This window comes from Crotalus tigris, unplaced genomic scaffold (assembly GCF_016545835.1).
Source record: "Crotalus tigris isolate CLP2741 ecotype Arizona unplaced genomic scaffold, ASM1654583v1 scf7180000018658.101047, whole genome shotgun sequence".
In the NCBI taxonomy this organism is placed as follows: Eukaryota; Metazoa; Chordata; class Lepidosauria; order Squamata; family Viperidae; genus Crotalus; species Crotalus tigris.
Genome location: NW_024097131.1, coordinates 76,168 through 101,047, shown reverse-complemented (window position 1 = coordinate 101,047; position 24,880 = coordinate 76,168). Strand labels below are relative to the sequence as shown.

The following is a 24,880-nucleotide window of genomic DNA, read 5'->3' as shown; positions in this document are numbered from 1 at the left end:
TCCTTGTAGTATATTGTTGAACTGTTTGGCAATGAGTGGGTGTATAACAGTTAGATGTTTCAACCAAAACCCATGCAGTTCATCTTCACCTGGTGCTGACCAATTTTTGATTTTCTTTGCTCTTTTTCTACCATTTTTGTTGTTATTACTAGTTCTTTCATTTCAACTTCTGTTTTATTTGCATCCACCTCTGTTAACCAAGCCGCATCCTTGTTGTATTTCTTTGGGTTATCCCATATCTGCTTCCAGAACTGCACTGTTTCTTCCTTGTCAGGTACTGACTGATTCCTTGCAGTTTCTCCATTGATGGATCGGTAGAAACGTTTCTGATTTGATTGAAATTGGAGGTTTTGCCTATAGTTTGCAATTCGAGCTTCATATCTACTGATTTTCCTGGCTATAGCTGTTATTTGTTGCTTTATTATTTCCAGTGCTTCCTTGATCTTCCTTCTTTCTAAGTGGTATGTCTTGATTAGGTATTCTGGTTTTTCTGTCTTCAGGGCTTCTTTCTTTTCTATTGTGTTCTAGGCTTGCTTTCCATGTTATCTTAACTTTAGCTTGATCTTAATTCTTTCTAGTCTAACCCTTCATTTCTCTGGTATGCACTGTTTGTTTGTTTTTCTTCTTTGTTGATTTTGCATCCCAAGGTATTTCTGTTATAACTGCAGCTGTTTGCTGTTACATTAACTGGTTTGTTCTTGAATTGAATTGGGGATTATATGATATATGGCAGTTACCTTGCATCTTTAATGCTTGTGCTAGCTGTTTCTTTGGAACAAGCTTCAATGCAGGTAGCCTTATTCTGTTGTTTTTGTGCTGTTCTAGATGCTCAGTTATTCTTTGTTTCAATTCTTTTATTTCTTGAGTTAGAGGGTTTTGTTCTTCCTGAGGAAGAGGTGCCTGGTTTCCAAATGAGAACAGTTGTATATCTCTGCTGGATTCCTTCACTGCCAACTCCCCCTGGTTTGCCTCTACATTCTGAATGACTTCTGGTAAGGCTTTGATTTCTTTGCCCGGGGTAAACCTTTGCAGTTCGTCCAATTCGATTTCTGTGAATACTTTATTTTGTATTATAAATCGGCGTTGATCTGCTAGTCTCTGTTCTGTTATTTCTGATTCTGGATGTTGTTCTTTCAGGGAATGGTGGTTTTAGTTTTTAGATTATATCACCTCTTCTTGTTGGACTTGTCGTAGTAAAAAGATTCATTTATTTTATCTTTGTTTTCATCACTGGTGTATCTGTGACGGGTTAAACATCTTTTCTTCCAGTAGTTCTGCAGCTGCTGGTCCCTGGTTGCTCAGCCAACACTCCTGAGTCCTGTAACCCATTTTTCACCAGATATCCAGGAACTCCAATATCTAGTGCGGACCTTGTTAACCCGGGCGACGTCCGAGCCGGTATGGCATTCTGCAATTTACGTCTCACCATATTTTTTATAGGAGAGACACTCTTTGTCTGACTCCTCTGATGAGACCCGTCCAGTATGGTTGAACCTCTGGCATAGCTCTCATCTTCCTCAGAGTACACAAGCCCCACAACCACGTCAAGGTAGTGCCTCACTGGGGGCTATTATTATTATTAAGGTGCCAATACTTGACCGCTCCTGCTTCTTTAAAATCCAACTTTCACTTCCATCCAGGGGATATTTTCATGGGTGAGCAAGACACGTATTAAGTAAGTTTTGCCCCATTTTACGACCTTTCCTGCCATAGTTGTTAAGTGAATCACTGCAGTTGTTAAGTTAGTCACATGTTTTTTAAGTGAATCTGGCTCCATTGATTTGGCTTGTCAGAAGCTGCAAAAGGGGATCACATGACCTCGGGACATTGCAACTGTCATAAATATGAGTCACCTGCTAGCATCTGAATTTTGATCATGTGACCAGGGGATGCCGCAAGAGTTGTGTGGGGAAAAAAAGTCCTGTCACTTTTTTCCTGTAACTTCAGTCACTAAATGAATGATTATTAGTTAAGGTTCTACCTGTAATGTGTTCTCTCACCATCTTATTTTCTTTAGCAAGCCAAAGATATGCAGCCTCTAGCACAGATAGCCCTTGAATTACAACCACAATGGACCCCATGCGTTTTGCTCCATTTTGCGACCTTCCTTGCCAGAGTTGTTAAATGAATCACTCCTTTTGCTCCCCCCTCCACGGCTGCCACCGAGACTCCGCCCCCTATAACTGGCCAGCCCGTCCCTCTCTCCGCCCACTCCACTGGATTGGCAGGCCGCGATGAGGAGGCCCCGCCCCCTCTGCGGAGAGCCTTCCCTCCCGCTGGATTCACAGGATGCGGGGGAGAAACCCCGCCCCTTCTCAGAGTCCTCCTTCCAGCCTCTGGATTGACAGCCAGGGCGGGAGAAATTCCTCCCTCCCTTCGCTTCTCCCATTGGATTGACAGGCTGCGGCGAGTCTTTCCTCCCTCCGGCGGGTCAGACAGGCCCCGCGCTGTCTCGCCCCCTCTCTGACAGGGCGAGGCGAAAAGGCACCGCCTTCTCCCTGCCTCTCCGCCCGCTTGACAGGGCGAGGCGGAGAGGCCCCGCCCTAAAGCCTAACCCTCTCCTTCCCTGGGATTGACTAGGTCGCGGCGTAGAGGCCCCGCCCCTCGGCTGGATTGACAGGCGCGGCGGAGAGGCCCTGCCCCCTTGTTTACTGGTCCGCCGGGGCCGGCTGGCTGCTGTGAGGCGGCCGAGTGAGCAGGCGCCGCGCCGCTTCCCGCCTCCCTGGTGATGCCTGAGGCGGCGGCGGCGGCGGCGTCGTCGTCGTCCTTGCTGTTCCCTTCTTCCTCGTCGGGGCCGCGGGGCGGACGGCGGGCAGAGCACCCGGGGCGCTGAGGGCGCAGCGGCGACGGAGGCGCCCGCCCTCGGCGGCGCACCTCAGCGCGGGAAAGAGCCGGCGGGGGCGGGATGAGGTAATGGGGGGCGGCACGTGAGGGGGCCGCTTCCTCCTCCTCCTCCCCCCCTCGCGGGCCCTTCCCAGCCAGCGAGGCCGCCTGACGGTGCCATGAGCGCGGCCGGGGGCTGCCCGCGGGTCGCCCGCCCTTCCCGAAACCCCGCCGGGGCCCGGGGCGAGCCGTAGTGGGGCGGCTGTCCTGGGCCGCGGCGGACGAGGGGAGGGATGCTCCGCCGGCCTGCCGTGTCAGCGCGGGCATTTTTGCGCCTTTAGCCGCTCCTTTTACCTCTGCGGCGGGGGAGGGGAGCAGTTTTAGGACCCCTCCCCCCTTTCCCCCCCCTGCCGGGGAGGGTTTGGCTCCCTCAGCCCGGGGTGTGCTTGGCCGGCTACTCCACCCCCTCCCCCTTCCCTCCCCCCCTTTTTTGGGGGGGTGGCTTGGTTTGGCTTCGTTTTGGAGGAGTGGTTTTCCCCCCCTCTCTCCCCCCCCCGTCGCCCCATTTATAAATCCGCCTCCCGATTTCCTAAAAGGAAAAAGCTTAATTAAAAAGTGCCCACCGAAGCTGCCTCTGGGAGGGAATAATAGCCAGGTGAAAAGCGCACTCAGTTTCCATGGACCACCCGTCCATTATCACCCAGGTGACTAACCCCAAAGAAGAAGAAATCCTGTCTTGCTCTCAGGATAAAGGTGAGAAGTTGGTTCTCGGTGGGTCACCTTAAACTGTGATCGAGCCACCCTCCTGGTTGGGTTAGGGTTTGTGTCCGCGGGGTGTGTGTAAAGCAGACGGGGGTGCCTGTGTTTGTGTGTGTGTGTGGGGGGAAATCATGCCTCTCCATCCCATTGGCGAATGTTTTCCAGCCTAACAGGTTAATTAATTAAATACAGCTCGTAAAAAAATAACATGCATTTTTTTCCCCTTGCCTGTGTTTGTCTCTCAACTCCTTTGTAGGCTGAAGTACAACAACTCTGGTAAGCTTGCTTCTTCTGCTGAGCCAGCTGGGCTTAAACCCAGGGCTCTGGCAGGGCAGACCAGATCTTTATTGAGCTTATTAGGATGACTTTTGAAATCTTGCCATGTGTGTGTGTGTGGGGGGCACGCTTGTGGGGTATTTGGTGGGAGAGGCAGTTTTAAGGATCCCTTCAAAATGGGGATTGGGACTGGAGACATTTTGTTCAGGGTACATGCCAAATCTGTCATTGAAGAAAGGGAGGAGGGGGGAACATTTGACAACCAAAAAAGACGGCAAAACAGAACGGGTCATACGCATGCTGTTTTAAGATCTCATCCTAAAATAAATAGAGGGTGCCTTGCAGCGTCCCTCTGGTGGGAAACCTGGACAGACTATTTTTATGTTTTTCTTAAACAGATGGAAGGCTTGAATTAAGGTTTCGTCGATGGAGCAAAATTTTAGAAATAAGTAATGGCCTCAACCTTTAAAATATGAAATGTATTGCAATTGATTTAGCTGTGTAGATGTGTTATGAGAATAGGGGCCTTCAAAAAAAAGAGATGAAAAAAATCTGATATATATGTGCACTTACCTGAAAAAAAAATAATAATCCTGAGGCTAATAACATATTTTTTTCTTATACAAGAGAAGCATTTACTGAGCTTTGGAGCTGTACTTAGTGTGCTGTATGTCTGTTCCAGTTCTGTACTTGTTTGATCTGGGATTGTGCAGGTTAATAGCCAGTAATATTCTGGTGAAGGCTGGAGCATCCTGCAGGGGATTGGAATTCTACATCTTATTTTTCTGGTCTCTCTGTTCTTTAATTCTGTGATTTTTCCTTTTAATTATCATATCTGCTGATAGTGTAAATAATGGAAAAAGATACTTTTTGCTGCAGGTTTAAATTTCTCTATAGCTTACCCGAATTTAATTTTTTAAAATAGTCGTGGTTTCTTCTCTCAGTCTCTCCATATGCAAGGAATGTTTTGAGATTCTGATTTTTTAAAAAATCTTGCTTGTGATACTTATATGTGGATTACCAATCATATATAAAACATATATGGTGAAGAGTTATTGCATTTAGTATATAATCCCAGGTGTAACATTAGTAAAATGATAAGTTCACAAACTTGAGAAATTATTGTCTGTTTTCATATTAGGATATTTTTTGAGAAATACAAATACAAAATAGTTACCGTTTTGCAGATAAAGCTTTTCTGCACCAGTGGCTCAGATTGATAATATTCTTCACCCTTTTTTAAATCATGGTTGAAATGGATCAGGCCAAGTTGAATGTTTGTCAGGCCATCCCTCTCCTTCCCTCTCCCTCCCTCCCCCCTCTGTGTGTCTCAAAAATGCTGTTCCTGAACAAAAAAAAAGTTAGTTAACAATTGTCCTAAATGATTATCAAATACAATTCTCTTAGTTGATACTTGATTAGAAAATGACAGCTTTAGTTAAAACATAATTAAAATTAGAGATTAATTTAAAAATTGCTCCTGATTTCTAAACCATGGTTAATAAATTTGGGCAAGCGTCATGGATGTAGAATTTTTCACTATGTTTTTAAAAAGGTACTAAAACCAATTTAGCAAAAACTCAACTGTTGAAGAGGATTTAACTGTAAAGTTATTACGGAATTAGAGAAGAAGTCTTCTTTCAGCTCCTGACACTGGGTATAATTTGATTTCATGCCTTTTGTGTGTGTCTCTGTGTGTGTCTCTGTGTGTGTGTGTGTGTGTGTGTGTGTGTGAGAGAGAGAGAGAGAGAGAGAGAGAGAGCTACTATAATGCTTAAATTTCTTTATCTGTTATCTGTCCATATATGCCCACAGGCTTATAAGACAGTTATACATTTACACGTTTACAAGATGGGACATTAGCCTTTGGTTTGATTAATTATGATTGTATTATAATATGAAATGTAAATAAATAATACTGGAGACCACTAATGTCATTACCTGGCTGAAATTGATGGGCTTGGAAACTAAACACATTTGGGCTTAGATCTTCAATGGGAGATTACTAGGCTAATTCAAAGAAGACAATGGCTAACCTTTTCCGTAATATGCCAAGAAAACTATGCGTCTATAAAGGTGAGAAGAAATTGATCTCAACTCAAAGAATAGGACCCTTGCTTAGTCAGGGTCCAGAATTTGAGATATTTTGGTAAAAAAACATTTGGGCTTTCAGGATCCTTTCTTCCTCCACTGTATTCAAATCCCATTTTATTTGTTAGAGTTTATTTTCACATAAGTGTAATAGATTTTGAGCTGGATTGTTAGGCCTTTTTAGGTACAGTAATATGCCAGCTCATGAAAAACTGGCTTTTTTCTGGCCTTATTTAAATAGAACAAAAATAATTAAATTTAGCTATTACTCTGGAACTGGGAAGAGAACCTTCTCTTGTACCCTCTCTCCTATAAAATTTGAGCCAGCTGCCATCAGGTAGGTCGAAGGGTTTTTGTCTTCTCTTGACCTGGGATGCAGTGGTTGGGAGGCTGGGCTAAACTGCCTTTGCCCATCCTGCTGCTCCTAATGAAAAACACTTGGCTGTTAGTTGGGATTGCCCATGTCCTTTGGTGGGCAAGGTGCCAGCTGCATAAGAAATTCTTCCAGAATTCTCACTTGTCTTGCAGTCTGGAAAGGGAAAGACTTTATTACTTTTTTCCATACAGCAGCGTAACACATATAAAAATCTATTTCTGTCTGATCCCAGAAAATAGGATAGATGAGGAAACGCTGCTAGTGTCCCCAGGAAATAAGGGGCTACAGGAAAACATTGGGAACCTTATGTTTCTGCTGTATTTGTTATAGAGGTAGTCCTTGACTTACAACAGTTTCATTTAGCGACTGCTCGAAGTTACAGCATCACTGAAAAAAAGTAACTTATCACCATTTTTCACTCTTGCAACCCTTAACAACATCCCCATTGTCATGTGATTCAGATGCTTGGCCACCGACTCATATTTACAATGGTCGCAGTGTCCTGGGATCACGTGATCCCCTTTTGCAACCTGATAAGCCAAGTCAACAGGGGAAGCCAGATTCACTTAACAACTGTGTTACTAATTTAACAGGTGCGGTGATTCACTTAACTGGCAAAAAAAGATTGTAAAATGGGGCAAAACTCCATAAATGTCTCATTTAGCAACAGAAAGTTTGGGCTATTTTGTAGTCGTAAGTCGAGGACTACCTGCGAATATAATGAAATATTTGCTTATGGTAGCTGTGTGAGGGGGGGAGGCTACCTATGAATTTTATCAGTAAACAAAGATCTGAATGTGGTTTTCCCCGAATCTAACTGAAGATATTCACCCAACTTTCTCTAACCAGATGTTGTCCAAGGATATTAGAACAAAAGATTTGTCCTCCCCAGACAGCATGATCATAATCTGATAAAAGTAGTCCTCAGAGTACGACAGCAGCTGGCATCAGGATTGCTGTCACTAAGCATTGCAATCAAAAAACAGAACATCACACAATTACATCGTTCCGTATTAACAGTCCCAGGTGCCATTTTAATCCTACGACATGCAGGTCATTAAGCAGGAAGTGTTGGAAGGTAAGGGGCATGGGGATGCTTCAGGAGGTAGCCAGGGGAAGCCATGAATTGCAGGAGAGAGGCAGGCCACACATAAATACAGGTAGTTCTCGACCTACGACTACAGTTGAGCCCAAAATTTCTGTTGCAAAGTGAGGACATCTTGTTCAGTGAGTTTTGCCCCATTTTATGATCTTTCTTGCCACAGTTGTTTCGTGAATCACTGTAGTAGGTAAGTTAGTAATCCAATTAAGTGAATCTGGCTTCCCCGTTGACTTTGTCAGAAGGTCACAAAAGTGGATCCCATGACTCTGAGACACAGCAACGGTCACAAATACGAACAGTTGCCAAGCATCTGAATTTTGATCACATGACCAGGGGGATGTTGGAAAGATCATAACTCTGAAAAACGGCCATAAGTTACTTTTTTCACTGCCATTGTAACTTTGAACAGTTACTAAACTAACTGTTGTAAGTCGAGGAGTGCCTATACAGACAGACCACAGATGAGATGATGCAGCATAAGCCCAGAAAGACCTGGGTGTGGATGGTACGGCATGAGAATGGGTAGCATGGTGTAAACACATGAAGGTGAGGAGGACCAGAGCAATGTCTTCCCCAGTGGTTCTGGGGAGGCTGGCAGGAACAATCGCAAATAATGATGATGTAACTGCAAGCACCCAGATTATAATCACCACTCCTTCGGCACCGTCATAACTATAAATGGTTACTGAATGAGTGGTGGGTAAGCAAAACTCTAGCCTACTTGGTGGACACTCAGAATGGGAAAAGCTATATAGACCATCATAGCAAGTTTGACAAAGTGATCTGTGCTCCCCGATGAAGACTTAGCTTTGTAAATATTTATTTAAGATCAAATATACAGCTAAAGCAATATTATTTCTTTTTTTTTTCATTAATCCAGTCAATCTCACACAAACTACATTATTTTGCAACCACAGGAATTTTATCTACAGTAAAGAAGAGGTTGCAATCTACTAAGAAATAAAATAAACAAACTTTTGTCTGCATTTTCTGGTTCTTTGCTACTCTATGTTGGTTTTGCAATGAAATTCAGTGGTTTCAAACTATGTATTATAATTTGTTCCGTATAAAAATGCTGCCTAGCAGTATATAAATCTCCCATGTATGTTGATGTTATTTGCATTTTACCTAAAAGGGATGATGTCTAAGAAGCCGGATAAGGATATATAGTAATGGTATAATTTTTTGGAAATAATCAACCATGAAAAAGAGAGAAAAAAGGTATGGTAGGAATGGTTAAATAACTAATTTTCCACAAATAAGTACAAATAAATTGCATTTTGATGCTGCTGAATAAGTAGATTTTTCAAAATATTCTTCTCTTGACTTAGATATTTGGCTGGCTCGTAACCTTCAAAATGAATGTTGATATATGAAGGAATAATTGTTATGCTATAGGAAGACCTCAACCACCATTTGTTTAGTGACTGTTCAAAGTTACATCGGTATTGAAAAAAAGTGACTTATAATCTGTTTTCACACTATTGCAGCATCCCCTTAGCACATGATCAAAATTTGAGCGCTCGGCAACTAGCATGTATTTACAACAGTTGCGTTGTCCTGGATCATGTGCATCACCATTTGTAACTGTCTCATCCGGTTTCTGACAAGCATAGTCAATGGGAGAAGCTAAACTCATTTAACAATCGTATGATTCACTTAATATCTGCAGTGGTTTGCTTAACAAGTGTGGCAAAAAGGTTATAAAATCAAGTGCAATTTATTTTACATCCACCTTTCTTAATAACAAATTCTGATCCCAATTGTGGTTATAAGTCGGGAAATATCTTTATTAGCCATGGTGGCACAGTGTTTAGAATGGCGTATTGCAGGCTAACTCTGCCGACAGCCATCAGTTCAATCCTGATTGGCTCAAGATTGATTCAGCCTTCCATCTTTCCAACGTCGGTAAAATGAGGACGCAGATTTTGGGGGCCGTACACTGATTCTGTAAATCATTTAGGGAAGGCTATAAAGCATTATAAAGTGGTATTTAAGTCTAAGTGCTATTGCTATTATGGTGGGGTCCTTGGTGTTCTCTGAGTTTGGTGGTTTTCTTGAAATATCTGCATCAAACACCCCCACTCCCCATCCCAGTTTAACCTCAGCTACAAATATTCTCCTATAAGGTGTTAATGGGGATGTAGATGTTCCTACTGTTGTTTTGTGACGTGCCTGGAGTTAGCATAGAGGTAAGCTGAGTGGCTGTTTTAAGTAAATAAAATTTTTGTAGCATTGACTTGGGGAAAAAAAAATCAAAACATAAAGATTGTAAGATACATAGAAGCATTGAAATGTTTAAACAATGTAACCAAATTTATGTAGAACTTTTCTCTAACTTTTTTAGTGTTGATATAATGGACTTTGAATATAGTAATGTAAGTTGAGGTCATTTTTATTCTTCATTGAAACAATGCTTGTAGTTCTCATTCAGTAAAAGTAGTGATTGTTGTTAATAGTAAAATTAGCGAAAAGTTCTTTTTCTTCTAGTAATAGTCGTTTCAGATTAATATTTGTAATTCATCCTGAACTTTAAACATGCTTAATCATAATTTCTTTCCAGACTCTTGGAAGTGCTTTGCTAATTAAGTGCTTTGAAGAGTGATCCAGTGCTGGGACTTTAAGTACAATATGTTTTTTTTTTGGTTGGCATATTGACATTCTATAATTCATATGTAGCTGAGATTACAATAAGGGGAATGTAAGATAATACAGTGTTAATTCAATGGCGCTGAACTGTATAGTAGCAGTGACATGGAAATATTTACAGTGGATGGAACTTGTGAAGCAATGCTATTGAGGTCTTCAAATTCTAGTTAGTCATCTTTCCTATCAATAGTGTAATAGATTTATACTCTACATACGTATGGCTTCTTTTTTTTTGTTTATAAGCCTGACTTTAAAAGCATGTGGAATACTTTACAAAGCATGTGAAATACAAGGAAGCAAGATAAAAGGTGCTTAATAGACCATGTATTGTTCCCAGGCATCTAACAAGTGGTGGCACTATGACCTCTCTCCCTTACAGATTAAAGGATGGGGAAATTGTGTTCTTTTCTTGCTTTCAACTTCTGCCTTAGGCATCTAATTTGGTAGGTAAAATCTGGTGAAGTCTTTCCTTTTTTAAAATCCTGAAATAACCAGCCAAAGCTACATGTTTGTGCCCAGAGAAATGGATGATTGCTTTCCCTGACTCAATTGTGCAAGGGGTAACTTCTAAAGCTATAGTTTGGACAGTGTTTTTTTATGTGATGTTGTTACAACTACTGCTTCTCAGCCGGCGGCAGGTGCTACCCGTCAAGACTGATAACCAAAGGAGAAAGAGCAGCCAGCAGCAATGGGGTCATTTTGATGTGGCTTCCATCTTATAGAATGAAGAATTCTTGCTAAAAACAGTTAAGTTCAGGTCGTCTTTGACCCATGACCATTCATTTAGCAACCATTCAAAGTTATCATAGCATTGTCAAATGGTGGTTACAACCGGTGCTAAGTTCTGAGTGTCCCAGCACCACCACCCCAGTCATGTGGTCATGATCTGGGGGCACTTGGCGGCCTATTCACATTTATGGCCAGTTGCACTGCCCCTTGATCACACGATCTCCATTTGTAATCTTCACTGCTGGCTTCTACAGAAAATAGATGGGGAAACTGGCAGGGAAGATCACAAGTTGTTAAGTTAAGCCTTGCCTACCTGCTGCTCTCCCCCAGCCCTTCTGCATTCATGCATTGCCTCCCCCATCTACACTGAACTCCTGTGCACCCACACCCTTTCCAACCTGGGCTGTGCCTCTTGTGCATGCTCTTGCACTCTTTGTGGTGCTCCCCTGCATTATCTCATTGCCCCACCTAGCAGCAGCCACTTACCCTGGGACCTGCAGTCTTCTGTGGGCTCCCCCACTGACCGCTGTTTATGGAAGCTAGTAGGAAGTTGCCTCAGCTAACAATCTTGGGATTTGGTTAACATTGGCAGTTGGGACTGCAGGAATTGCTACTTTATGACTGCATCACTTACTGATGGAAATTCCAGTCCCAACTGCCATCCTAAGTTAAGGGATGCCTGTCCCGCAGAACAGTTTTTAACCTGTTTAAATCTTAATGAATGTTAAGAATGCTCTTATCTCATTTCTACATCTTTGCCATAGTATTTGGCTTGCTTCAGGGGAAAGAAAGTGTGGTTTCTCCAGTCTTTTGCATTTTCCAGACATCTCTTTCATCTAGTTATGCCACTTAAAGGGTGTGAAATGGATTAAATGGTACTGAGAAATATTTATTCGGATTAGTGTGTGCGCACCGCAGCAGAATACAATATAGGCCCAGAAAGAGAGGCCTCTAGATTTCCTAGCCCTATTGATTATCTGTTTTCCTTTCGGTCTCCTAGGAAGGAGACTGCTAATGTTTCCCCTGTGCTACAGTGTAGTTAAATGGGTGCATATGACTGTAGGCTACACAATGTAATTTCCTTTTATTTTGTGTCAGAGGAGAATGAAGGCTAATGCCAACATAGCTTGAAAGGGAGGTCGTTTGCTGCCTGCAGCAAGGCTTAGCCTCCTGTACATCCAGGCAGGAAAAAGTTAAATTTCAGGAGCTTTAATCTGAAGGATAAAAATCTATTTTCTTTATCTAGATCAGGGGTGTCAAACTCAATTTCATTGAGGGCGGTATCAGCATTGCAGTTGTCCTGGGGGGGGGAAGGGTGTGTGGCCAGGGTGGGTGCGGCCTATTGGGTTGGCGTGGACAGAGTGGGTGTGGCCTACTCAGTAGGCGTGACCAGCTCTACATCGGTCGCATCAAGGGTGCCTGTGGGGGCCTGGGCAGGCGTGGGATAGATCTGAGGGTCTCTGACAGAAGGGAGTGGGACCAAGGCAAGCGCCAAGGCATGGTCCACTGGAGGTGCCTCACTGTTCCTCTCAGGCCATGTGGGGGGGGGGAACTTATGGAGCTAAGACTGAATGCATTTCAGCATAGATGGCCACCACAAAATTGTACATTGGCTCCCAGCCGGCCAGGGCCAAGGCAGAGGGGGCCGTTCCCTCACTGTTTCCAGGATGGCTTCGCGGGCCACATGAAACCACTTCGTGGGCCGGATCTGGCCCCCGGGCCTTGTGATTGACATGTCTGATCTAGATACTCATATCTTAAGATTTTTTGGGGGGGAATGAAGGAGAAGCAATATGGGTGGGCAGTCTAATAGTATCTCCATTAAATAAGCATGATAACAATGCATCACATACCAGCATATAATGATTTACAAGACATAAGACTTGGTTTGCTCTTCCCAGCTACCTGTGCTTTTTTATTTTAGAAAATAAGCACTTTTTTTTTCTTACTACTTGCTGTTCTTTTTCCCTTTAACATTTTTATGGGTATTGATGAATTGTACCCATCTCCGTGTCCTTTGTAGAGGGAAAAGGCCTCTGTGAGACTTTTGTAGGGAAAAACACTCCTGACAAGATCAAGAGGTAAAGATTGTCATCAAAAGCAAAAACTGATAGTAAATACTATACAGGTAAGTCCTTACCTTAACTGTTCTTTTAGTGACAGTTTGAAGTTACAATAGCACTGAGGAAAGTGATTTATGACCATTTTTCCGCATGGACCATTGCAGCATTCCCGTGGTCAGGTGATCAAAATTCAGACGCTTGGCAATTGACTCACATTTATGACAGTTGCAGTGTCCCGGGGTCATGTGATCACCTTTTGCGTTCTTCTAGCCAGCAAAGTGAATAGGGAAGCAGATTAACTTAACTGTGTTATACCCACTGTGATTCTCTTAACAACGATGGCAAGAAAGATTGTAAAATGGGGCAAAACTCAGTTAACTATCTTGCCCAGCAATAGAAATGTTGGGCTCGATTGTGGTAAGTCGAGGACTACCTGTAGTACAGATTTGGTGTAAATAAGAAAGGCAGAGAAGTGGTAATTTGTATTCATCGGTAGGAATGACGTATTTTTTAATCGGACACTGAGTTCTCAAGCCATATCCACAGAAAACCTACCTATAACCTGAATTATCTTCTTGTCATCTCATGTCTGATAAGGAAACCATATGCATTCTCCTTGACACGGAAAATCTCAAAGGAGTTATTGTCTCTGAGGTTACACATTCCTTAAAAGCATGGAGAATCGGAGCCCCTCTTTGAGGAAGATGGGTGGTTTAGAAATATAAAATATAAATAAACAATAAGATCTGCTCTGTAGAAATGGCTCCTCCATTGTATTAAATAATTTGTATGCTTATAGTTAGTTGAACATTAATGGATATTAACTTTTTTTCTTCATCTCTAATGAAGAATTGAATAAAGAGTATTTTGGGAAGGTGCTAATACTCTACTTGTGATTCACAGCGGCAGTACATATTTGTAGCCTGGAGAGATTTGTGCATAGTAGTTCTGAATGGTGACAATTCTTCCAAGGGAAGTCTGCACAGTCCTGTTCCCGTTGCAAATGAATACAGAATGGCTTACTTTCATGTTAGAAGGCTATTACACAGCATCAGGATTTAAGAATTGGGAATTCGTGAGCATTTGAAACTTAGTGAAGAGTAAATAAGTACTTTAATAAGATTCTGTCCTTGAGCAGCACTTATTCATATTGGAATAAGCATTGGCATGCTTTAGGGAGGTTTTGAAAATCTACTGTGTATTCTATTTTTAATAACAATGGAGAATTAAAAGACATCTGATAAAGGAAAATATTTGTAACACAGGATTGAAATAAGAGGTCCTTGGTGCTCTCTGGTGGTTTTCTTGCAGATGTTTCATTCACCAAAGTAGGTAACATAATCTGATGAGGTTATCTAGTTTGGGTAATGAAAGGTCTGCAAGAAAACAACCAAGCTCAGACAGCACCAAGGACCCCTAAAAGACATCTGCCTGCACACAGGTCATTAATCAACAGTCTCTTCTCAACCATGACAACTTAAATAGCAGCAGCAATGGCACTTACATACCACTTCATAGTGTTTTACAGCATAGGTCCCCAAACTTTTGGGCACTAGGGACCGGTTATGTGGAGAGAGGTTTTTCCATGGACCAGAGGGGGTGTGGTTTTGTGTGCTGCCAGCATCCCATGGATGGGGCTTTGCTTGTTTGTGCGGACCAGTTGCTGGCATGCTGCGGCCCAGTACTGGTCCACCGACCGGGGGTTGGGGACCCCTGCTTTACCACCCTCTCTGAGCAGTTTTCTGGGTCCTCGTTTTACCAACCTCGGAAGGATGGAAGGCTGAGTCAGTCTTGAACTGGTCAGGATCAAACGCCAGGCAGTGGGCAGAGTCAGCCTGCAATATTACATTCCAATAACTGCACCGCCACAGTTCTTAAAATGTCAGAACCATGCTGGCTGGAGAATCTTAGGAATTGATCCAGACATCTTAAAATTAGCAAGGTGGAGAAACACTGGTCTATTAATCGCTAGCCCAGAATGGATTACCATAATAAGTATGAGATACTCCCACCATTAGTCTGCCCTCAATATTCTATATATCATATAGAATTCCTAGATGTATAACTGGTTACAGTACTGTAGTAGTGATGACATTATTTTAAGAATGCAATGACGTATACCAGCAAAATGGATTATTCATCTTGCTTTCTTCAGTTTATCAGAGCTGGATGTGCTGTGGGCGGGGGGGGGGGTGATAGAGAGGAGAAGAGAGCAAAGCTAAGTTTAATTGCATGAGTAACTATTAGTTTATAACATTAGATATAGTCCTATTTATATAGAATTGTTATGCTTGCAGCTCAGGATCACCATATGGATTGGAACTAAGCTGAACATGTTGTTATGTTAACATTTTTTAATGTAGCTTTCAGTTCAAAGGGATTATCCTAATAGGATGCAAAAACACATAAAAATAAAAAAACAAAATGGGAGAAAATTAACAAATGTAAAAGACAAACAACAGACTAAATGATATAAGAGCTTGAAGCTAAAGGTTTGCAATGTAGATACATTGAAACTGTTTATGAATGAAGAAGCAAATCCACTAATACTAAACATGTGATAGCAACTTGTGGACCCTGTGTAAGGTTAGGACATAAGCAAGGTTGAGCCTGTTTAATACTTGGGTAGAAGATCAACAGGAAATTCTAGAGTTGCTGGATAGATTTAAATATTTTTAAAATCCCAGAAAAAGGAAGCGGAAAGCCCTTTAGAATATATTTCTAAAGTCACCAAGAGTTGAGTTTAACTCAGAGGTACAGCTAGTTTGGTCTAGTGATTAAGGCATAAGGCTAAAACCAGGAGACAGTGAGTTCTAATCCCTCCTTAGGCAACTGGGGGACTTTGTGCCGATCACCAGGAGATAGTGAGTTCTAGTCCTATCTTAGATATGAACAATTTCTGGGTGACTGGGTAAATCACTGCCTCTCAGCCCAATTCATCTCACAAGGTTGTGGGGAAAATAGGAGGAAAGAGTATTAGGCACATTTGCTGCCTTGAGTTATTTATAAAAAATATTTATTTTGTGTATGATGAGAACATGACAGAAGAGAAGTAAATGTGCATGGGATATAAATAAATAATAAAAGACCCTTTAATTTACAGTACTAAGCAACACATATTTCACTGAACCTTTACCTCATAAGATGTAACGTTTATTAGGTTGCATGAAATGACTACAACAGTTCTTTAAAATGTTAGTCTTTGTTCTTCATTATTTCCAATAATAATTTCCAAGTTTCTTGGTGAATTGTGGCTACTTGGGCTATATCTAAAAGTTGCCAAACTGTTGGTGGTCTTGCTTAATATTGGCAAATGTTCTTTTCTCTGCAGCTTGAATTCTGAATTAGTATTTCCGCTTCTTTTTGAGAAAATAATACCTAAAATACTCTTGGCATTAGCTACGTTTTTAGATATCTGTGCTGTTCTCATCCCTAGTAGAAGAAGTTGTTCCTTAATGCAATGGCAAATTGTCCCATAGGAACTATAACTGAATGGAATTTATTTAAGGAACCACAATAAATGGGCTTCGTGAGCATAAAGACTGAACCAAACATATCTTAATCATATTGCTAAATCTTTCTTTGTACATATGGAGGGGAAACTACACTGAAATTGCATGTATAAGTAGTCCTCGACCTACAATAGTTCATTTAGTGACCGTTCAAAGTTACAATGGCACTGAAAAAAGTGACCTATGACCATTTTTTACACTTACAACTGTTGTAGCATCCTCGGGGTCATGTGATTTACATTCGGATGCTTGACAACTGGTTCACATTTATTAAAGTTGCATAACCTGTTGCAGCCTTCTGACAAGCAAAGTCAATGGGGAAGCCAGATTTACTTAACTCTGTTACTAACTAACTACAATGATTCACTTAACAAATGTGGCAAGAAAAGTCATAAAATGGGGCAAAACTCATTTAAGAAATTTCTCACTTAGCAACATACATTTTGGGCTCAATTGTGACCTTAAGTCAAGCACCACCTGCATATCTTATGCATGTTATTTGCCTATAGAAATGCTATCACATAGTAATCATTAAATTATTCTTAAGTAGGAAAGGAAGCATATGCATCCAATAATGTTTGTAATAAAATATCAGTGGCTTAATAATTACATATATTTCTCTCGGTCCAAAAGAGATTTAAACCCAAAGCCCAAAATTATCCATTTTCAGAAATAAATCTAATGTAAAAAATGTTTTAGTTGGAGCTAATCACATGTTGGCTGTGTTTGGACACATTGACAAACAATTCTCTACCAAAGCAAATTTGTTACCTTTGTCAGACGCTGTTATTTTAGTTCATTTTAGCACAAGTGCAGGATCCCAAAACATTATGCTCAGTTTCAAGATGAGAACTGTATGTCCAGCAGCAAAAATTCAAATTACACAGGCAATCTGAAAAATCTCAGTGTCCCTTACTTTGTATAAACTCTGTGTGCTGAAGGTGAGCTTTGTATAAATACAGTGGTACCTTGGTATTCATCATTAATTAGTTCCATGTGGTGCAATGAATACCAAATAAAAATTTCCCATAAGGAATTATGTATGAGTCACAAAGCAGTCAACAACAAGTTCCAGTTTATGCATTGAGTACCAAACAAACAATGAGTCCTGGGACAAAATTTCATGTCAGAATCTGCTGAGTACCAAATTCAATGAGTTTCAAAACAGTTGAGTACCAAGATACCACTCTAAGCACGTACGCAGGATATTATGTGAAAACAGTGAGTTTTAATCTCAGCCTAAATCTGATCGCATAATAGCAAAAATCTGATATCTTCAGAAGTAGGTCTTCTTCAGGAAGATAATGGAAACAGACAATTCTACTTAATTAAAGCCCAAGGCTTTTGTTCTGATTATTGTAGAAATACTCATAAAACACTGTGCTTTGTATACGTTTATATGCGATCTTACGGTTGTGCAATAACACATAGTCTGTAGGGCTGCTTGCTTTCGTTGTACAGAATAGTAGGAATTCCAAGTATTTAAGATTTTAGATAATATAACAGTAATCATAATATCAGTGAATATACTTGCTACGTGAATAATTGTGGAAATGTTATAACTACCTTATTTGATATTTAGCATGATTGGTGATGAAGGGGTAGGCTTAAAATTGTGATTGTTGTCTATAACATTGTGTTTAATTCAGTGGCAACACTTTAGGGAGTGCTCTCCGACATTGGTCATGATTTGTGAAACTGTTGCGTGGTTGCTGATTCAAAGCGATAAGATCTGTATGTTCTACATGATCAGTTTTCCATATGCCGAAAACATTTGAACATTGTGAAGGTTCGGTGTGTTGCCACAGGATACTTTATTTATTATATTCATAATATAGCCATAACCATCTTGATAGCAAAGCTTGGATTCCAGATATACATACTGCATTTTGGAGCCTTTGCATGTGTGGTTAATACTTTTTTTTCTTCTATTCATTCATGCCTGATTCTCAGAAACACGTCTTTGCGGTTTTCTTAGCAAGGATTTTTGGAAATGGTTTGCCATTGCCTCCTTCCTAGGGCTGAGAGAAAGTGATTGGCCCAAAGGCACTTAGCTGGCTCTGTGCCCAAGGCAGGACTGGAACTCACAATCTCCTGGTTTCTAGCCTTGTGCCTTTAACCATTTGACTAAGGTGACCAACTGTCCTCCTTTAGGGAGGACAGTCTTCCTTTTGTGAGTTCTGTCCTCCCTCGAAATGTGTCCTCCTAAATGTCCTTTTCGATATTTGAAGACTAATCTGCAGGGCTTTTTTTCTCTCTCATAGAACGCTCAGAATGGGGTTCCGGCACCTTTTTTTGATGTTTTTTTTTCCCTAACTTTTGCATAAGCTGTGCTATTCCCCCTGTTGACTTTCGAAAGCCAATAGGAATTGCTGCTGAGCGCCCCAAAACACCCGGCTGGCAAACTTTGCACATGCAAGTTGTCTGTATTATTGTTGCAATGAATAAAATGTTTCTTTTATTTATGATATTTTTTTCTTCAATTTATTTGTGTCCTCCTTTTCATTGTAAAAAAGTTGGTCACCTTACATTTGACCAAACTGGCTCTCTCAGCCTACAGCATAGAGCAGAGTTCCCCGACGTTTCCGGCTTTGCACACCAGCAGTGGGTGGTGCAAACATTTGTGCAGCTCCATTTGTGCTCCTCATGCAAATGAGGGTGCATATACACAGACTCGCTGTCTGTTTCCACGGCCCAGTTGCAAAACCCTCATGGCCGACTAGTGGGCCATAGCCCAGAGTTTGGGGATCTCTGGCATGCTGTATTCCCAGGTGGTCTCCCATCCAAGTGCTACCCAATCCTAACTCTGGTTAGCTTCCTAGACTAGAAAAAATCAGGCATTTTCAGAGTAGCATGGCCATAGATGTTTAATTAATACATATATTAAATGTCTGCCTACTAACCTATTTACCTAAACCAGTGGTTCTCAACCTGTGGGTCGGGACCCCATTTGGGGTCGAACGACCATTTCACGGGGGTCGCCAAACAATGCAGACCGCCATTTTTTGCCCCCTTTTCCTTAGCTGTGCTACTCCCTTTTATTCTATTGGCTTTTGAAAGCCAATAGAATAGACTCTCTTGAATAGAGTCTAATTCTATTGGCTTTCAAAAGCCAATAGGAATTGTCCAGACTGTCTCTGCCCTGCTGAGCCCACCAAAAGTCCCATTCTGCAAATGGTGCTGCACCAGTTGAGTAGTCCTCGACTTACGACCGGTTGGGGGGTCGCGGCATTAAAAAGGTTGAGAACCACTGACCTAAACACACACACACTCACTCACTAATCCCACTAAAGAGACAAGTCTGATCTACCCAATTTGCATTAGATTTTTCTTCTTGACATTGCAAAAGTCTTGCTTAGATACCTGGCATCATTTTGCCCTTAATAGGACATTGACTTTTCGATCGAAAATTGAACATGATTTCCCTATGCAACTGAATTAATGCCTTTTCCAGTTTATTGGTGGGGCGACCCATACTTGTGAGAAAGTCTTCCAAGATGTAGAACTAGCTGTGCAAATATTTGGAGAGGGATTTTGATCTGGAGCAGGGTGAAGGCATTTGCAAGCAGAAAATTCACCACTGCCTTGTACTGTAGTTTTTCCATGTTGATCATTGTGAGATGTTGGCTTGATACTTGTGGATGGCAGGTTAAATTTTAACATGTACTAGATTGGCACATGGACACGAATGTAGCAGCTTCCCTCGCAACCTCCCCCCCCCCCCCGTCTCCCCAAAAAATGTTTCAATGGTCTGTATGATTTATCTCAGAATTGCAGCTGGGAAATATTCCTCCACAATCTCTACAAAAGGATAAAGCACACACAATCTTCAGAATTCTTTCCATTTGTGCAATTGCACCAGACTTCAGCATGTGATATGGAGCATAAATACAGTGGATACTATCTTGTATTAATGTGAGGTTGCAGAACAAAGTGGTTTGCGAATAAATACCTGCAAAGCAGCGCTCTGGAAAGGAAAAGGGTTCCTTTGTATAGATTGAAAAATCTCTATACAACTTTAGGCTGTGTTATTGTTTCATTTTTCCAGATACCATCAGATTCTTTTACGTTCAGTTTACATCATGGGTGGTGCCTTTTCAAAGGTTTCATTTTTCCTTGAGTGATCAGAAAGTGACCTAGAGTTCTTTGCATCTTTCATTCTAATTCTTTAATTGTTTTCTCTGACCTAAAATCCATGCAAGGAATGCTTATTGACAGAATCTGCTCAGTTAACACCGATCCTTTCTTCATCTTTTTCCTTGAGGAAATGATGGTACAACCGATGCTCAGAAGTTTGAAAACCTTCTGAATATTCATAAATACGACTTAAAATATGATCTGCCCTAAAATTAAATAAAGAGAACCCAATTAAATAAATAAAATATCTCTGAGTTAAAACTGTTCTTAAAAACGGCTAAAATTGTTGTGTTGTTGTTGTTGTGGGGAAAATAGGAGGAAGGTGTGTTGGAATATGTTCACCACCTTATAAAGATAATAATGATAGTGTGTGTGTGTGTGTGTGTGTGTGTGTGTGTGTGTGTGTGTGTGTAAATAAATAAATAAATCCTCAATTATCAGAAACTTTTAGTTGCAACTATGACTTAACAGAATTAGAAAGGTGGAAGGGACCTTGGAAGTCATCTAGTCCAACCCCCTGCTCAGGCAGGAAACCCTACACCATTTCGGACAAATGGCTGTCCAGTCTCTTCTTAAAACTTCCAGTGTTGGAGCATTCACAACTTCTGGAGGCAGGTTGTTCCACTGGTTAATTGTTCTCACTGTCAGGAAGTTTCTCCTTAGTTCTAGGTTGCTTCTCTCCTTGATTAGTTTCCACCCGTTGCTTCTTGTCCTGCCTTCAGGCGTCTTGGAAAATAGCTTGACTCCCTCTTCTTTGTGGGAGCCCCTGAGATACTGGAAGACTGCTATCATGTCCCCCCTTGTCCTTCTCTTCATTAGACTAGACATACCCAATTCCATCAACCGTTCCTTATATGTTTTAGCCTCCAGCCCCCTAATCATCTTTGTTGCTCTTCTCTGCACTCTTTCCAGAGTCTCGACATCTTTTTTACATCGTAGTGATCAAAACTGGATGCAGTATTCCAGGTGTGGCCTTACTTACCAAGGCATTATAAATTGGTACTAATCCTTCACATGATCTTGATTCTATCCCTCTGTTAATGCAACCTACAACTACCCAAGGGGAACATTTACCCAAAGCAAAGACTGGCGTACTTTTGCCCCACATAAATATGTAGCTTTAGAACATTTTCCTCAAAAAATAAAAGTACACATATAATATTTTTGACTCATTTATTTCATTGTCTTCTCTATCTATTTTTAGGAATTGTGTGGAAAACAGAATGTATTTTAGGTCATATTCATACAGAAATGTTGAACATTCAAAAGAGTTCACAAGATTTTAAGCACCACTGTGTGGTTTACTGATGGTTTAACTATTTAAAAATGTTTTTTACTAGTTGCTTATGAATATTGTTGTATTCCATAAACTTTGCATGGCTGGCCAAATTGCCTCTGTAGAAAATTGATGGGTTGAATTGGGGCCACATAAATATAAGTGATTGCCACAATGCTTGCTCAAGGCTATTGCTGGAATTAACACCTGGAAATAATTGAACTCTATTCAAAACATATAGATAGGATATCTTGTAACAAAGGTTAAAATTGGACTATATATATCCCACCTTTATTATCTTTATAAATGGAAAACAAATGTGCTACCTGAAGGTATGCGTTTTGGGTCACACTCTGATCTTCAGAATGTATTTTCTTTAACAATATTATATTGCAGTTAAGTCAGTGGTTCTCAACCTTTTTAATGCCACGACCCCCAACCGGTCGTAAGTCAAGGACTACTCAACCGGTCGTAAGTCGAGGACTACTCAACTGGTGCAGCACCGTTTGCAGAATGGGACTTTTGGTGGGCTCAGCAGGGCAGAGACAGCCTGGACAATTCCTATTGGCTTTTGAAAGCCAATAGAATTAGACTCTATTCAAGAGAGTCTATTCTATTGGCTTTCAAAAGCCAATAGAATAAAAGGGAGGAGCACAGCTAAGGAAAAGGGGGGAAAAAATGGCGGACTACTGTTGTTTGGCGACCCCCGTGAAATGGTCATTCGACCCCAAATGGGGTCCCGACCCATAGGTTGAGAACCACTGAGTTAAGTAAAACAGCACACAGAGCTTATTGTTGGGTAGTAAAAGTGGATGCAGCAGCAGGGAGATAGAAGAATACTAGTTTTGTGAGCCCTTTGCTGGGAAAATAAATTAGTTTTAGATATTTAGATGACTCTGTTTTGAAAATATTATTCCTGTTTTCAAGTCACATGCCTGCTTAAATTGTACTCTGATATGCCATGATTTGATTTCAGTGAGGTACATCTTTAGTAACCAGCATGTTTTTCCTTGGTGTAGTATCATTAAGCAATAGTATTAGTATTTCAAATCTATATCAGCTTTTGCTGGATTGTCCAAGAAAGTTGGCTTCCTCTGTGCAAGTATGATTTGATGTGAGTGGTTTTCGGAAATGGTTCCTTTTAAAAAAAATTTTTACTGGACTTGTATCCTCTATTGGCCCTTGATTTGGCAGTGGGATGCACTGCAGAAAAAATCTAGCATAATTTGGCTTGTTTGTGGGGCTCTATTGAGTATCTACAAAGAAACCCAGAAGTGGAATAAATAAATATGCAGGCTTAATTTTGTACCAGCATGAAATGCTAGTGAGAAACTTTAAAATCCTCATTTACTTTGAATGGTTGTCAGCTGTTTAGAACTTTCTAAAATGTGGGGTTTTTTTTAAATGGGTGATAATGGAGAAGATGCTTACAGTTTACCATATGTAGATCTTTTCCTACTACCAATCTGACAATGCCTGTTAAAGTAATAGGCATTGTTAATATTAATGATTTTGATTACAAGTATTTTTCTTAAGATATTTACAGAATCCGCTATAAATGCTTTGATCTAAGTTAGATTTTCAGTAACGATGGTTAAGACTTAAATTCATCTCAAATGCTGAAGACTTAAATTTGTTCATCAACAGACATGGGGTTATATGCCTCTGTTCCATCCAAGCAAGGCAATCTACATAATGCAAAACATTGCAGTTACTGAAATACTGAGGGTTAATTTTTAGAAAGAGAGAATGAGACTCATACAAAATGGGATGATTCAGGGAAAATCTAATTGATGGAAATAACTGAAATAGCTGAACTGACCTTTAGGTCCAATTAGGGAAATGGTATAGCTATAAGTTGGGGAAGAAAAATTCTATTTAAAAAAAATCACAAAAAGTGACATTTAATTTGAGATTCTTTGTAGTACTGTACCAAAATTAAAAGTTCAAGGAAGACTCCCAATTCAGAATCAAGAGACTGTAATACTGTATGGTTAAATAACAAAACTAAAATTCTCCTGCTAAATACTATTTAGCGCAGTGGTTCTCAACCTGTGGGTCGGGACCCCATTTGGGGTCGAATGACCATTTCACGGGGGTCGCCAAACAACACAGTCCGCCATTTTTTTCCCCCTTTTCCTTAGCTGTGCTACTCCCTTTTATTTTCTTGGCTTTTGAAAGCCAATAGAATAGACTCTCTTGAATAGAGTCTAATTCTATTGGCTTTCAAAAGCCAATAGGAATTGTCCAGGCTGTCTCTGCCCTGCTGAGCCCGCCAAAAGTCCCATTCTGCAAACGGTGCTGCACCAGTTGAGTAGTCCTCGACTTAACGACCGGTTGAGTAGTCCTCAACTTACAACCGGTTGGGGGTCGCGGCATTAAAAAGGTTGAGAACTACTGATTTAGCGGGAGTAGAGGGCAGCAAAGGGAGGTTTTTTTTTCTCTTTGGATGAATAGTGTGGGAAGTAGATGAATGTGGGCTCCAACTAATAGTTCTTCAAGATAATTAGACCTGCTTTTTTGTCAGGTTAAAATAATTCAAGTCTTTCAATATAGATAGTGAAATACATACTATGTACTGTATATAGAGAGACCCATTTTGGGATGGTCCAGTAACTTCGGATATTCAAGAAGGAATACTTCCCACATAATCTTATGCATCCCAGAGAACTTCTTTTGAAGGATTTGTGCAATTCTACAATATTCAAGTTGAGCATAATTTTCAAGAACAACTACTCTCTAGGCCTAAAGAGAAGAGTTTTCAATCAGTGTGTGCTACCTGCTCTAAGATATGCCGGTGAGACATGGAGACCAACCTCACAATCTGTACAAAAGCTAAGAGTGGTGCAAAAAGCCATGGAAAGTTTAATAATGATGATGATGATGATGATGATGATGATGTGGATGTGGCAGTGCCTTGAGATAGCAGAATAGACAAGAAAAAACTGGAGAAAATAACAAAATATAAAGACCTACAAATAGAAATAGAATGTGACAAAGGCAAGCAAGGGTAGTACCAATAGTCATAGGCTCCTTGGGTGCAATCCCAAAACAACTGGAGCACCACTTGAACGCTATTGGCATTGA

The 24,880-nt window shown here is 40.9% G+C and overlaps 1 protein-coding gene across 1 annotated transcript in view; it reads left to right on the top strand.

Annotated features, from left to right (window-relative positions):
* The first annotated feature begins 2,641 nt into the window (after positions 1 to 2,641).
* CTDSPL (CTD small phosphatase like) overlaps positions 2,642 to 24,880 on the top strand; it is a 79,396-nt gene continuing 57,157 nt past the window's right edge. Inside the window, exon 1 of the mRNA XM_039355304.1 lies at positions 2,642 to 3,576. Coding sequence (XP_039211238.1) covers positions 3,501 to 3,576 — 76 coding nt within the window. The 5' untranslated portion in view covers positions 2,642 to 3,500. The remainder of the gene's footprint in view (positions 3,577 to 24,880) is intronic.